This window comes from Syngnathus typhle, linkage group LG2 (assembly GCF_033458585.1).
Source record: "Syngnathus typhle isolate RoL2023-S1 ecotype Sweden linkage group LG2, RoL_Styp_1.0, whole genome shotgun sequence".
Lineage (NCBI taxonomy): Eukaryota > Metazoa > Chordata > Actinopteri > Syngnathiformes > Syngnathidae > Syngnathus > Syngnathus typhle.
This window is the reverse complement of record NC_083739.1, coordinates 23,006,733-23,019,036: the sequence shown is the minus strand read 5'-3', so window position 1 is coordinate 23,019,036 and position 12,304 is coordinate 23,006,733. Positions and strand designations below refer to the sequence as shown.

Here is a 12,304-nt window from a genome sequence, read left to right as displayed (position 1 = left end):
GGACGTGAAAAAGGCGGCTCTGTATGGGAGAGACGTTGAAGAGGAATAAAAACACCCTTGGAAACCAAAACTTGCCCCTCGTCGTGACTCGGAGCCGCAACAAATGTTTCGGATTTGTGTAGGGTACATTGTGACAGACAGCAAACGAGCAGGTGATCGAGCAAGCCTTGTCTGATACGAGAGCATTGCGCTCGTATGGAGCGTGTTTGAAGTGAACAGCAGAGACGAAAGGAACAAGGCAAAGTGTTGTGAAATAAAATATGACCGACCTGTAATACGCATTTTGTTATTTGCTGATTGTATTAAACTATCACATTCATTGTCAGTCAAGAAGAGAAGAGGACTATATTGCTGAAGCCTTTGCTGTATCAAATTGTTTTTTTTTCTTCCTCCAGAGTCTTATGTTTGACTCATTGACGTCAAATTGGCGCGCAGCTGCCCTATTGCCTAATTCTTCTGCCACTTCAATGACTTTCTTTCAAAATGCTACAGTATAACTTGCTCTCTTATCCATTCTGATGAAACTGCTAATTAAACCGAACTCTCGCTAATTAGTAAATAGCTGACGTGTCTTGCGCATCCGTTCTGCGCAGCTGACCCAAAGTGCGCATGCGCAGTCATACTGCTTCCGCGCATGCACAGTCATACTGCTTCTGCATGACGTCCGGTCCGCGATGGAGATTAAAAAACAAACAATATTTGACAATAACACACCATCAAGGATTGCACCATCGCATCAAACGATGTGTCGTCAATTATGGATTTTTTTGACTAAGTGTGTTGGGACAGGATGGCTGAATGCGATGCACGATTGACAACAAACAAGAAGAAAGGTGATTACAAGTTTTATTTCGGGGGAGATTTGTCATGTCTCGTCCCCAGTTTTGCTATGTGTCTAGGTTGCCATAGTTTCTGTTCGCGTCGCCCCTCTCTTCCTGTGTCACCTCAATCGATGTAACGTGTTTTGTATTTAAGTCCTGTCTGCCCCTCGCTCACCGTCTGATCATTGCATGCGTTACTGTCATGATGTCTGTTTGCTTTCTGTTCCTGTCTTTGGTAATGTCACCCTGTCTTTTTGTTCCACGACTTTGTCTGTCAGTCCTGTTGTTGGTTTTGTTTTCTAAAAAAAATAAAAAATAATTAAAAAAATAATAATAATTAAAAAAAAGTTGTACCCATGTATAATGCGCACCCCAGATTTTAGGACAATAAATTCGTTAAATTTTGCGCACTATACACGGAAAAAAACGGTAATGCATAAATGGTTTTAATTTTATGTGTTCTTTTCCATTGTTTTGTTTTTTTATTTTGGCACAGTACTTGTGAAAGATATTTAAATAAAGATATATTGAATTGTACTGTATTGGCTGCACACAAACAGCTGTGGAATGAGTTTGCCTGAGGAAAACCTCTCCTGTCATGCAGAGACAAAGATATGTGGCAGGTATGTATCATGAAAGCGTCTTGTAACCATACAAGTCAAGCCCTGCAGAGGTGCTCCCATCAAACATGTCAGCATGTGTATTCCATCCATTTTTTAAAGCATTTGCCTAATTAAAGGCACTGGGGTCTATCTGAGCTGACTCTGGGCAAGAAAGAGCGAGGTACACTAACCAACATTGCCACAGAGGATCATTTCTAATATCCTCTCAAATCCTCAATTGATGCTCTGGAAGTGCAATAACTGATTGGCTCCAGGTTATGAATACTTTAGTTCAGTGAAAATGGTGAATGCAAGCCAGGCCTTGAACGCTGATGTGGCAGTCTGGCAGAGGCAATGGGCCTTTACTGAAAAGTCCCAAATGCAGCTGCTTGCCGCCGTCTCTGGTCAGAGGCAGCATAATAGTCACATGAGAACTCAGAAGAATCAAAGCTTTGTGGCTTTGCAGCAAAACAGGGTGCCTCGCAGAACCACATGTTAAACAGATATGACATTACTCACTTTTTTTCTAACACCAGCAGAGTATCCAAACAGAACATAGTGTTCAACTTAGAGTATGTTGTTTTCGAACTAACAATGGGAAGACAAAAGGTAACGTCTCAATTTATGTAACTTAAACTGTTTCAGGCATCATTTGTTGGCCCAAACATGTCTCCAATAACCAGCAGACATTCTTTACTAGTGGATGTTATGTAACCTCCCATTTTTCCACATGCTAACTCCACCCCATATATAAAAAGCACCAAGAAGCACAGGGAAGTGTTACTTCACTTCCTGACTGAAAGGTTGCATTATATTGAGAAACCTTGTCTGGCAGGTAAATTGATTTTTGTAGAGCTCTTTCTAAAACCTATGGAGTAACCTCTTATCATTTTCTTTCTTGACTAATCACATTAGTCTGAATTATATTTTATTGAAATTCATTTGAAAAAAAAATTCTGGTAAACTTGTTTTTCTTTTAAACTTATTGTGTGATTGAGCCGCATTGTGGTTGCTTTATAGTCTGCAGGACTCGTGAGGTTTTGAGATGAAAAGTTGCACTAGGCTGTTTCCTGCAAATGTTTATAGATCTAAAGCAATTGTGAGATGGTGTAAAATTTCTGACTGAAGATGAAGCAGAACTCTTGCTTTGGTAATCAACTAAATGCAAATGGCTCACAGAGAAGCCATAGCATAGATAGCATCTCACCTGCATTAAAGCTCACTTAATTGGTGGGTTATTTTGACCTTACGGCCTCGGGTTGTTGCCACGTCTCCTCCCTCTACTGCCTCCAGATACGATGAAGAGGCTGATCCTTGATGTGGACACAGGGGTGGATGATGCTCAAGCCATCATGATGGCCCTGGCAGCCCCCAATGTGGAGATATTGGGGATCACCTGCACTCACGGCAACACTCCTCTACAGAACGCCCTGAAGAACACTCTGCGTGTCTTGAAAATGTGCAACAGGCTGGATGTGAGCATTTACTGTGCTTGCATGAAAGCTAAATGGTTGCCTCTTCTTGGGGTCTAACTTTGGAATGTCATGCATCACAGATAAAGGTGTACCCCGGCTTTGACGAGCCCCTACTGGGCAACAAAATAGATGCAGGAGACTTTCATGGGAAAGATGGGCTGGGTGATGCCCCTGATCCAGATGCTCCTGGCCTAGAACTGGTGCAGAAGACAAATGCCGTGGAGGCCATCATTTCCATTTCCAACCAAAATCCTGGGCAGTTGAGTAGATGAGAAATCACAAGGAATTCCCTCTGCGTCAGTGTTACATTTGCATGATGATGACGATAAAGCTGCTGCTGATGATGATTATTATTACTATTTTAATTGTTTGACACTGTTCTGGATGGATGGATGGATAGATGGATGGATGGATGGATGGATGGATGGATGGATGGATGGATGGATGGATGGATGGATGGATGGATGGATGGATGGATGGATGGATGGATGGATGCTGAAGGCCCACATGTGTTGCTGAAGTTCTAAAAATGAGGATGACCCAAAAGGAAAAAGTCACTCAATTGCGTACAAAACCATTTAAAAAGAATTATAGCTGACGGGGAGCTAGAGTCATTGTTAGCAATGTGCTTCAAAGTTGAGATATTCTTGTTTGAAATCTCAGCCGAGGAGTTAAATGTTCCCTCAACGCTTGTGTTTATTATCGTATATTATAGTATATTATAGTATATTATATCCATCCATTACAACCCAATTCAGCATTTCTATGATTGAATCCTGCCTTTTTCCAACCATGCATCAATATTTCAAGAAAAAAACCATTGATAATTTGTCTGAGTAGTGCAATGTAAATTTGTGAAATGGAATGCAACTTGTGTGTGTGTGTGCAGGTGATCTTGGTTTCAACAGGACCCCTCACCAACTTGGCCCTAGCTGTCAAAATGGACCCCTCTTTGCCCGCCAGACTGAAGGGCCTCTACATCATGGGGGGCAACATAGAATGTAAGAGGCCTTTTTGAACCGTTTGCAATTTACATTGCCCATCAAGATGTTTCGCATAATGAACTCCTGTGTTTTGTGGCGCATGCAGCAAGAGGAAACACGACCGTGTGTGGAGAATTTAACTTTCTGGCTGACCCCGAGGCTGCCTTTATAGTTCTAGAACGCTACACATGTCCCACCACCATCGCCTCCTGGGAGTTCAGCTGCAGGAACAGCCTGCCATGGGTGAGGAACATATGTCACTTCTGATTTTTGTATGACTGCTCCATTGTCCAGTGATATCCCACTATATTTGTGTTCCCCAGTCCTTTTGCGATTCCTGGCTAGCCCAAAACACTCCAAAGGCTCGTTTTATGGAGACTATCTATGCTCACACCCGCAAGGTAAAGAGGATTTTATGGAGCGCTCATTTACTCTCCTGTGTAAACCAGGTTTACGCTTGCGAGCTAAGGACATTGAAGAGACCTCTACAGATCTCTAATTTGTCATGTTATTCCGTTGGCCCTGCAGATGGTTCAGACAGATCGATATCAAAAGGAACTGGTGTCGGGATCTGGATTCAACACGTGCGACACCTACGCTGTGGCAGCAGCCATCAGTGACAACTTGGTGACAGAAAGCGAGGAGGTAAGTTGTTCTCTTCCATTCTTACAGAAGGTGGAGTAGGGCTCCATGGGGAAGATGAGGTGAACATACTACGTCTGTGGTGTTGCAGGTGCCTGTTACCGTGGAGTTGAAAGGAAAATACACCAGAGGCATGATGGTCCTGGACTACCTTGATGTGCTGCACAAGGAGCATAAGGTCACTATCCTCAAGAAAATTGACGTTGAAGTGTTCAAGCAACTGCTGATCAATGCACTCAAGTAGCAGAAGCGAAGCCATCATTTTAGAAATGCTTTCTGGTTATGTTATGTTTGTGTAATCCAGTTGCTAGTTCTTTAGAGCGATGGGAAAATGCCCAACAGTGGTGAGCCACCTCTGCAAACTAAGTTTGCTAAAGACGATGTATATTAACACATAACTAAGTTTTAAAGTAAACCATTTCCATGTTAAACTTCAAATGAGCCAAGGTCTGGCATTACGGTTTCTTGCCGACTCATAGGCCCCTTGTAGCTGTCAATGGCTCCTTCAATGGCCCACTGTCAGTGGATGTGAGAAAGACTGAAATAAAAATCCTGGCATGACCATCAACACTTGCCTGCTCTTTAATTATTTTTCATAAACAAGCATTCAATCACTGCATAGAGAGGAGTTGATAAGGACTGTCGTGCGCCGACACCGTGACTCGATTCCCGGATATGGCGGTGTGTGTTCGTGCGTGTGTGCGTGCGTGTGTGTGTGCGTCAAAGAAAAAAAGGGAAGTCACTGCCACTTTTCTTTTTTTATCTCGTTCTGGTTTAGGTAGCCAAACTGTCAAAGATTTTTTTTAAATTGTATCACATCTCCACATCTGCCAGTTATGAAATGTTGAAGTGGAGGCTTTTTGTAAGATAAATTGTTCATAGATAGTTAATATATTGTGTTGAAATATGTGAGGGGATATTTGACTTAGATTTCTATGTATGGGGTGTTCCCTCCACCGTCTATCAGGAAAAAAAAGGTGCTTAAAGCAGCCACAGTAGGCTGGCCACACTGTCGTTGTAAACATGTGGATCAGTGGTTAGGGATGGAGCACTATGGACGAGTCCGGTCAGAGAATCTTGCATCAACTTTATTCTCAACAGCGGTGAGTATACAGGTTTCTAGGAGTGTATGTTAGTGGGTTTGAGTGTGTACTTGTGTGTGTGTGTGCGTGTGTGTGTGCGTGTGTGTGTGTGTGTGTGGCCTGGGGTTTCATAAACGCACACAAATGTCACGGGAAAAAGGGGTTTCGTAAGTCCGTTTTCCTCCCTAAGCGCGAGACCAAAAAGGGAGCGTGCAGCGTTCTCATAAGTTCCCCGCTTTCTGAGGAGGCGTTCAAGTGCACCTCGGAAAAGTCGGTGTCGGATCAATAGACTTTCGGACAGTCGTATATTTTCATTCCGCTCTTATTCCATTTGTCAGCCTAGGTTGTGAACCAAGTCAGGCGACGGCCATGTTCGTTTGTCTTGCCTTCAGTAATGTAGACTTACTGACGCCAGAAGGTAGAGAGCGGTACAACTGTTTGCAACCAGGAAAAAAGAATAGGTATACTGTATAGTGCAGGGGTGGGCAAACTTTTTGACTCGCGGGCCGAACTGGGTTCTATATTTGGACCGGAGGGCCGAACCAGGAGCAGATGGACGTAGTGTTTGTGTGAAGTAATATAAGCGACCTGTAAAGGTCATTGCATGAAAGATTTTGGCCTTTAGTAGGTAGTAAAGCATGGATATTCCAAACAAGTTTTTTGAAAACAAATGCATTTATTAACAGCAGTAAAAAAAAAAAAAACACACACACACTAAAAAACTGCTCTCAGTGATTCTCATAAAATACGACACTGTTATTATGAATAACAGTCTCCATCACTTCAGTGCCTGCAGGTCAGACTAATGAAAGATGTTTATCTTATGAGATCACATCAAACGGCAAACATTCTGACCAAATGTATCATCTTGAAGAATCGGTGAAAGCATACATCCAAATAAAGTAATCAAAACGGCAACACGGTGAGGGGTATCTGAAAATCAGAGCAGAGTTTTAACTCGCAAACACCTGGTAACAGAGGTGAGGAAACGGGAAACACTTCCTTAAATAAGCCTTAAGAACTTTACAGGTTAAGATTAGTCGCAAACAGGTGGTGCATCAATGTCCTTGAGCATCCTGCATTGTTTTAAAATGAGAATGGTCGCTAGTTTCACTGTGTACAAATCATATTCAAAATGCATTTTTTTACAACAAACTTGAGAGCCTCCCCTTCATTTTCAGTGGGAACAGTGTTGTTGGTCTCCCTTTTTTGCTAGTGCGTCATTGTCTGGAGTAAAATTTGTTGTGGCAATTCTTAGGAGAGATCCGAGGTGTTGGTCCGTTTACCTTGATCTGTGACGGGTTGATGTTGATGTGGCTGAACGTCACGTCGCGTACGTCGAGCCAAATTGCCCACTCTTTTTTAAACACTCGGCACTGTGTCCACCTTGCTTTTCCTTGGGCGACTCATTCTAATAGAAGGATTCCAGGGGAAGGTTTGTGGGTGGCTTTAGCGTAAAACTGTATCTGAAAGCTCAGCGCGCGAATTACAAGAATGCTGTCGTCACAGCCCACGCTCTAAATTCGGGACTGATACAAATAGAGCGCGAGTGCGCCATGTCCGTACTACTGAGCACGTCCACGCACTTTCTGACACGGCTTCCGATAGTAAATGCGCAGGCGAGCGGTTCCCCATCTACTGGGGAAACACAGTCATTGCAGGCAAAATGACCAAAAAAATGTTTAATAATACAATTTATTCAAGGTTCGCGGGCCGGATTAAACGGTCCCGTGGGCCGGATGTGGCCCGCGGGCCGTAGTTTGCCCACCCCTGGTATAGGGTATGCAGGACGTACTAGCAAGTCATATATCAAGCAACAGCAGTCATGCAGACTTCTGGGGAAAGAAGCGCTGGGTATAAAGCATGGAGACTAGCAGACTCGGCGCATACACTCAACATTTTTTCTGGGCGTGAGACACTTCACTCAGACATCAGTTGACTAAATTCTGACAGCGCGACATGGATGGCAGGCAGCGGAGAATGGAGTCGGCAGCAGGCAGGGAGTTCCTTCACTTTTGTGGGCGGCTGGGCCATGTGTAGGGTGACCAGATGGTTACACAGGTTAGTTTGGTCAACATTTTTTCATCAGTTTCTGCTGTGACGGATTGTCCACCAAGTGACTATTCATGCACCCCGGCAAAATGTGTTCCATGTGAAAAATCCAATGACGTTTTAATTCCCCCAAAATCGTGTGAAGGGTGACAGACACAGAAAATTGTGCGCCTGTGTTTGTTCTTCCCTAAATAGAACCCCTGTGACTGTGCAGGGACTGATGAACATGAATTGTAATTTATCTGTTATGAAGATACATGAGAAGACATAATTCCTACCAATTCAAACGGGTTTTTAAAGTCCAGAAAACAATTTATTGAAAAAGCATTGGAATGTGCACTGTTTCATGTTTTCATTTCAAGTTAGTGATTTTCTCTCACTCCAATAAAAACAAAAGCACAGCAAATGTTTTCACAATTCTTTCTGTGTATATATTACAACCTCACGGAATTCTATTTACAAATCATACAAAATGAACTAGAAGCTGTAGCTCTTCTCCTCCTTTGTTCCTGCAATGTCACTGCTAACAGAGGCATTCAAACTCAAACTGAAAACAAACAGCGTCATTCCAGAGTCAGAATCAGTCCCGCCAAGTGATACGGTGTCACTTTGACGTGTGCAAATCGCTGTCCAGCTTCCATCGCACCTCGCTTACTGGACTCTGTACTTGTAAAACCAGCAGAGACCTTGAGTAAAGTTCCAGCCAAGCGAGATGGAGAGGATGTAAAGGAGTGCCAGCGGGGCAAAGGGGTACAGCAGCACCACAGTGTTCTTCAGGAATGGCAGAGCTGTTTGGACACATTACACACATAGCAGTAGCACTGACGGACAGACGTCATGGAATTTAGAACTCTAATGTTTAGACGTCTACAACAGACGTTAAAATAAAGTCCTTGGCGTGATATTGCTCACAACTTCAACTTCTGCTGCACTTGACAGTCACAAGGCTTCCATCACTTCCAATATAGAATTTTAATCTGGGGCCATATAGATAAAGACTCTTAGTGCAAATTCGAAGAAAATTGCCCTAGAAGTAAAATGTAGATCCTAGTAAAGACAAAAGCGTGTGATTTGTTAAAAGCAGGCAAGAGGACTTTTAAGCCACTAAGGAGTTCCCTTGGCAGAGGACAAAATGGCTGAGGCAGGAGATATTCTCCAAATAAACGGGATGACAGTGCCTTAATGAAATGTGCTTGATAGCAGTATTTGAGGGAATAGATATAATCGCCAGGATAATTAATTATTCATTCATTTTTCTCTAATTCAAGCTATCGTCAATCGGTGGTCTGCGGTCCTCTAGCGGTCAGTGGCGGTATTGCAGTTGGTCCACGAAATTGGAAATGCAAAATAATTGTAATATTTTCTTAAATAAAATAGATTCATTATTTCGACTTGATTTATTTCCCAGCTAATTTTTTGAATATTTTACCCAATCCAAATTATGTCAAATGTAGCTTAGATTCCCAAAATAGACATTCAGATGCAAATAGGTCTATCTGTATAGATATATATCTGTAGGTCTGTATAGGTCTATCCTTCTTCGGTGTAAAATAAATAATATTCCGCCAAAGCAGTGGTCCCCGAGTTGCTCCTTGGTTATAATGGCGGACAAAAACCAGTTCAAAACCCCTCTCTTATTCTTTTTAGATTGTCTGAAATCAGTATCCACACTCCATACTAGTAGGTATGAATAAGATGGTAGGTGGCGGTATTGCACTATCAGCCCATTTGACAACTGCCAAGTGAAAATCAATTGAGGAAGATGAACCAATAATCTTTCAATCCATTATCTGTACCGCTTGTCCCCACGGGGGTCGCGGGCGTGCTGGAGCCTATCCCAGCCATCATCGGGCAGTAGGCGGGGACACCCTGAACTTGTTGCCAGCCAACCAAAAAGACGAGCAACCATTCGCACTCACATCTACGGGCAATTTGGAGTGCTCCATCGGCCTACTGTGCATGTCTTTGGAATGTGGGAGGAAACCGGAGTACCTGGAGGAAACCCACGCAAGCACGGGGAGAACATGCAAACTCCACACAGGGAAGGCCGGAGGAGGAATCAAACCAGCAACCTCCGAACTGTGAGGTGGGTGTGCTAACCAATGTTGCCCTAGAACCGATCATACCTTCTCAAATGGTTTATCCCTAGCAACAGGGGTTAACCACACCTCACTAAGATTGGATCTTTTGTCCATTCCTTGCACAGAGTTGCGTAAGAATGTTCTTAAAACACTAAAGCTAACACTAAAGCTAACCTGAAACTCTTGCTAGGAATTTTTAGGTTAGATTCTCTGAATCTTTAGGAATACTGGTCCGTGGTGTTGTATATTTCCAATGCCACAATTCAAAACGTGTTTCTTCTTCTTCAGGTGTATTAGCAAGTCATACATACGGCTATTTTAGAGAAAAAAAACACTAGCACCACTATTATTTTCTGAGTGTATTTAAAAAAAAATTAAAGAGGTCTCACCATTGTACCCCAGGAAGGTGATGTAGAGATAATAACTGATGGCAATCAGCCACAAAGTGTTCCCCACAAAGTATCCAACGAACCAGTCAGATTTAATCATCATCAAATCTGAAACACACAACACCACAAATAATTTTTAAGCTCCTTTTGCACTACTGTTTTTTTTTTTGTGCGTGTGTGTGTGTAGGGGGCGGGGGGGGGTAGGTGGTGCAATAAGATGGGTGAAAATTCACATTTAATTCATATTCCACAAACTAAACATTGATCAGAACACTGTTTTGACTACTTGGGCTGCACAAGCATACTACAAAATCTGGGAGGTGACTTCCTTTTTAAGACAAACTGTCTCGAGGAAATCAAAGGCTGTATACCACAGAATTTTGTAAATATCAATGAAAAAACAGAAACAATGGTTTTCAGGAGCCCGTGTACATACCACCCTGTTGACCCGGGCCCCTGGAGTCTCAAACTTGGGGCAGTGCTTTAAATTGGCCCGCTAAATCAGTGCTGTTGTTTGGTCAGGGTATGTTGTTGTATTAATTCCAATTGTTTTTATGGATCATTTAGAAGAAAATTATCGTTCTTTTGTGACGACAATAAGTACATTTCACCAAGGATCATTTCATTGATTCACTTACGGTTGATGAAAAAGAGCTGCAGGAAGTGCAGAATGACAAGGAGCGGGTAGAAAGCATTGAGGTGGACGTCAAACGCGTAACCCCACTCGACATCAAACTCACGGCTTGGGTGTTTCAGCAAGTATTTGTTGCTTATCACCCTGAAAAGAGAACCAATTTGCTTTACTTGTCAGCAATCGTTTTTTTACCATCGCAGTTACTGCATCGTCATATCTCACCACATGAGGGTTGATATGAGGAGACCCACTCCTATGCAATCAATGAAGACAACCCAAAGCAGAAGCTTCAATGTCTCAAGAACGCCCATGTCCAGCACCAAACCAAAGCCTAATGTTGAAACTGCGTATACATATGAAAGGATATCAAAGATGAATCATTCCATTTTGACATTGAAACATCATCATGATGACATCAAACTTGCCGCATAACCAGATGCTGAGCAGCACCAGGAAAGCTGGGTCATCCCGGGCCCATTGGTCCTTGGTCTGTTTCCGGTAGTGGAAGTTGCGGTAGACTCTCTGCGGTGACGTGAACAAATAGAGCATCTGCCACACGGCAAATTCAAAGTCCATCTGCCTGAAGTGGAGCAGTCTTCGCAGGTACTTGTAGCGCTTGGCACCCGCTGTGTGACGTGCGGCATCCCTCGAACCAAGGGAACCATTGCTGTGTTGGCTGATGGTTGGCAACATGGACCTAAATAAGGCAGAAACACCTTTTTGGAGTATGGAGGGCTTAAGTGTGCGTGTGTCGCCTGAATGTGTGGCCTGCGTGTGTGGCATGCTTGCGTGTGTGTGGCATGCGTGCGTGTGGCGTGCCTGCTGTGCCTGCGTGTTTTATATACATTGTTCCATATTGCCCAAAACATTTGGCATAAAACAATATGCGGGTATAATGCGTGTGGGGGACTCTAGTCATGTAAAACTTCAGTTAGACATACACAACTGCTTTCGTAAAGCATTTAAAAAAAACAAAACAACCACAGTTAAGTGTTTTACATAAAGGTCAATATAACACATTCATTAATATTATCAAATATTTTTCTTCTTTTTGAATAACATCAAAAAGATTTTTTTTTAAAGTGCGTTTCCACTTTAATGTACATTTACATGTCAGCACAATCTCTCACAATAGAGTCTCTTAAATTCAACAAATGTGTTCACTAAATCATTCACTGACTAAGCGAAAGAGGAGTTACGAATGAATGCTAATTTGCAACATCACCATGTACAATGTTTTCCAGAAATAAAATCATGCTAATATGTTGTTGCTAACAGACACGTTTAGCTTCTTGCTAACTATACCAACATTCAACAAGGTTCTAATGATGCCAACAGAAGCTGATTGGACTTAAGTAAAAATATGTTCATATCCACTGCATGGATTTACCTTTTTGTTTATGTCCTTTCCTCAAAAAAGGCAACTTTTTGTTGGTCGTTCGTGTAGCTGTTTATTCTTCAAGTGTCGCAAAACTGAACACGTAGAAGTTTCCGGTAATAATAGCGAGAGGCATTATGGGTAATGTAGTTGATGGCTGATGAC

General features: G+C 42.6%; 2 protein-coding genes across 3 annotated transcripts; one reads left to right on the top strand and one right to left on the bottom strand.

Moving 5' to 3' along the window:
* The first annotated feature begins 1,336 nt into the window (after positions 1 to 1,336).
* Positions 1,337 to 5,091, top strand: LOC133147162 (inosine-uridine preferring nucleoside hydrolase-like). 2 transcript variants are annotated; one of them, XM_061271219.1, is made up of 8 exons: positions 1,337 to 1,444; positions 2,717 to 2,898; positions 2,979 to 3,158; positions 3,788 to 3,899; positions 3,988 to 4,124; positions 4,205 to 4,282; positions 4,410 to 4,526; positions 4,615 to 5,091. In XM_061271219.1, exons 1-8 carry the CDS (start codon positions 1,420 to 1,422, stop codon positions 4,765 to 4,767), a joined length of 984 nt encoding a protein of 327 aa, XP_061127203.1. In that variant the 5' UTR covers positions 1,337 to 1,419; the 3' UTR covers positions 4,768 to 5,091. The 2 variants fall into 2 exon arrangements, with proteins under 2 accessions (XP_061127203.1, XP_061127207.1); XM_061271223.1 differs by lacking the exon at positions 1,337 to 1,444 and adding an exon at positions 2,148 to 2,258.
* Positions 5,092 to 7,948: 2,857 nt separating this feature from the next.
* On the bottom strand, positions 7,949 to 12,286 carry unc50 (unc-50 homolog (C. elegans)). Its single transcript, XM_061301168.1, has 6 exons — positions 12,152 to 12,286; positions 11,187 to 11,458; positions 10,984 to 11,104; positions 10,766 to 10,905; positions 10,128 to 10,235; positions 7,949 to 8,445 (listed from the first exon to the last, which is right to left on the bottom strand). The coding sequence occupies exons 2-6, from the start codon at positions 11,452 to 11,454 to the stop codon at positions 8,309 to 8,311; spliced, it is 774 nt and encodes a 257-aa protein (XP_061157152.1). The 5' UTR covers positions 11,455 to 11,458; positions 12,152 to 12,286; the 3' UTR covers positions 7,949 to 8,308.
* Positions 12,287 to 12,304: the final 18 nt, after the last annotated feature.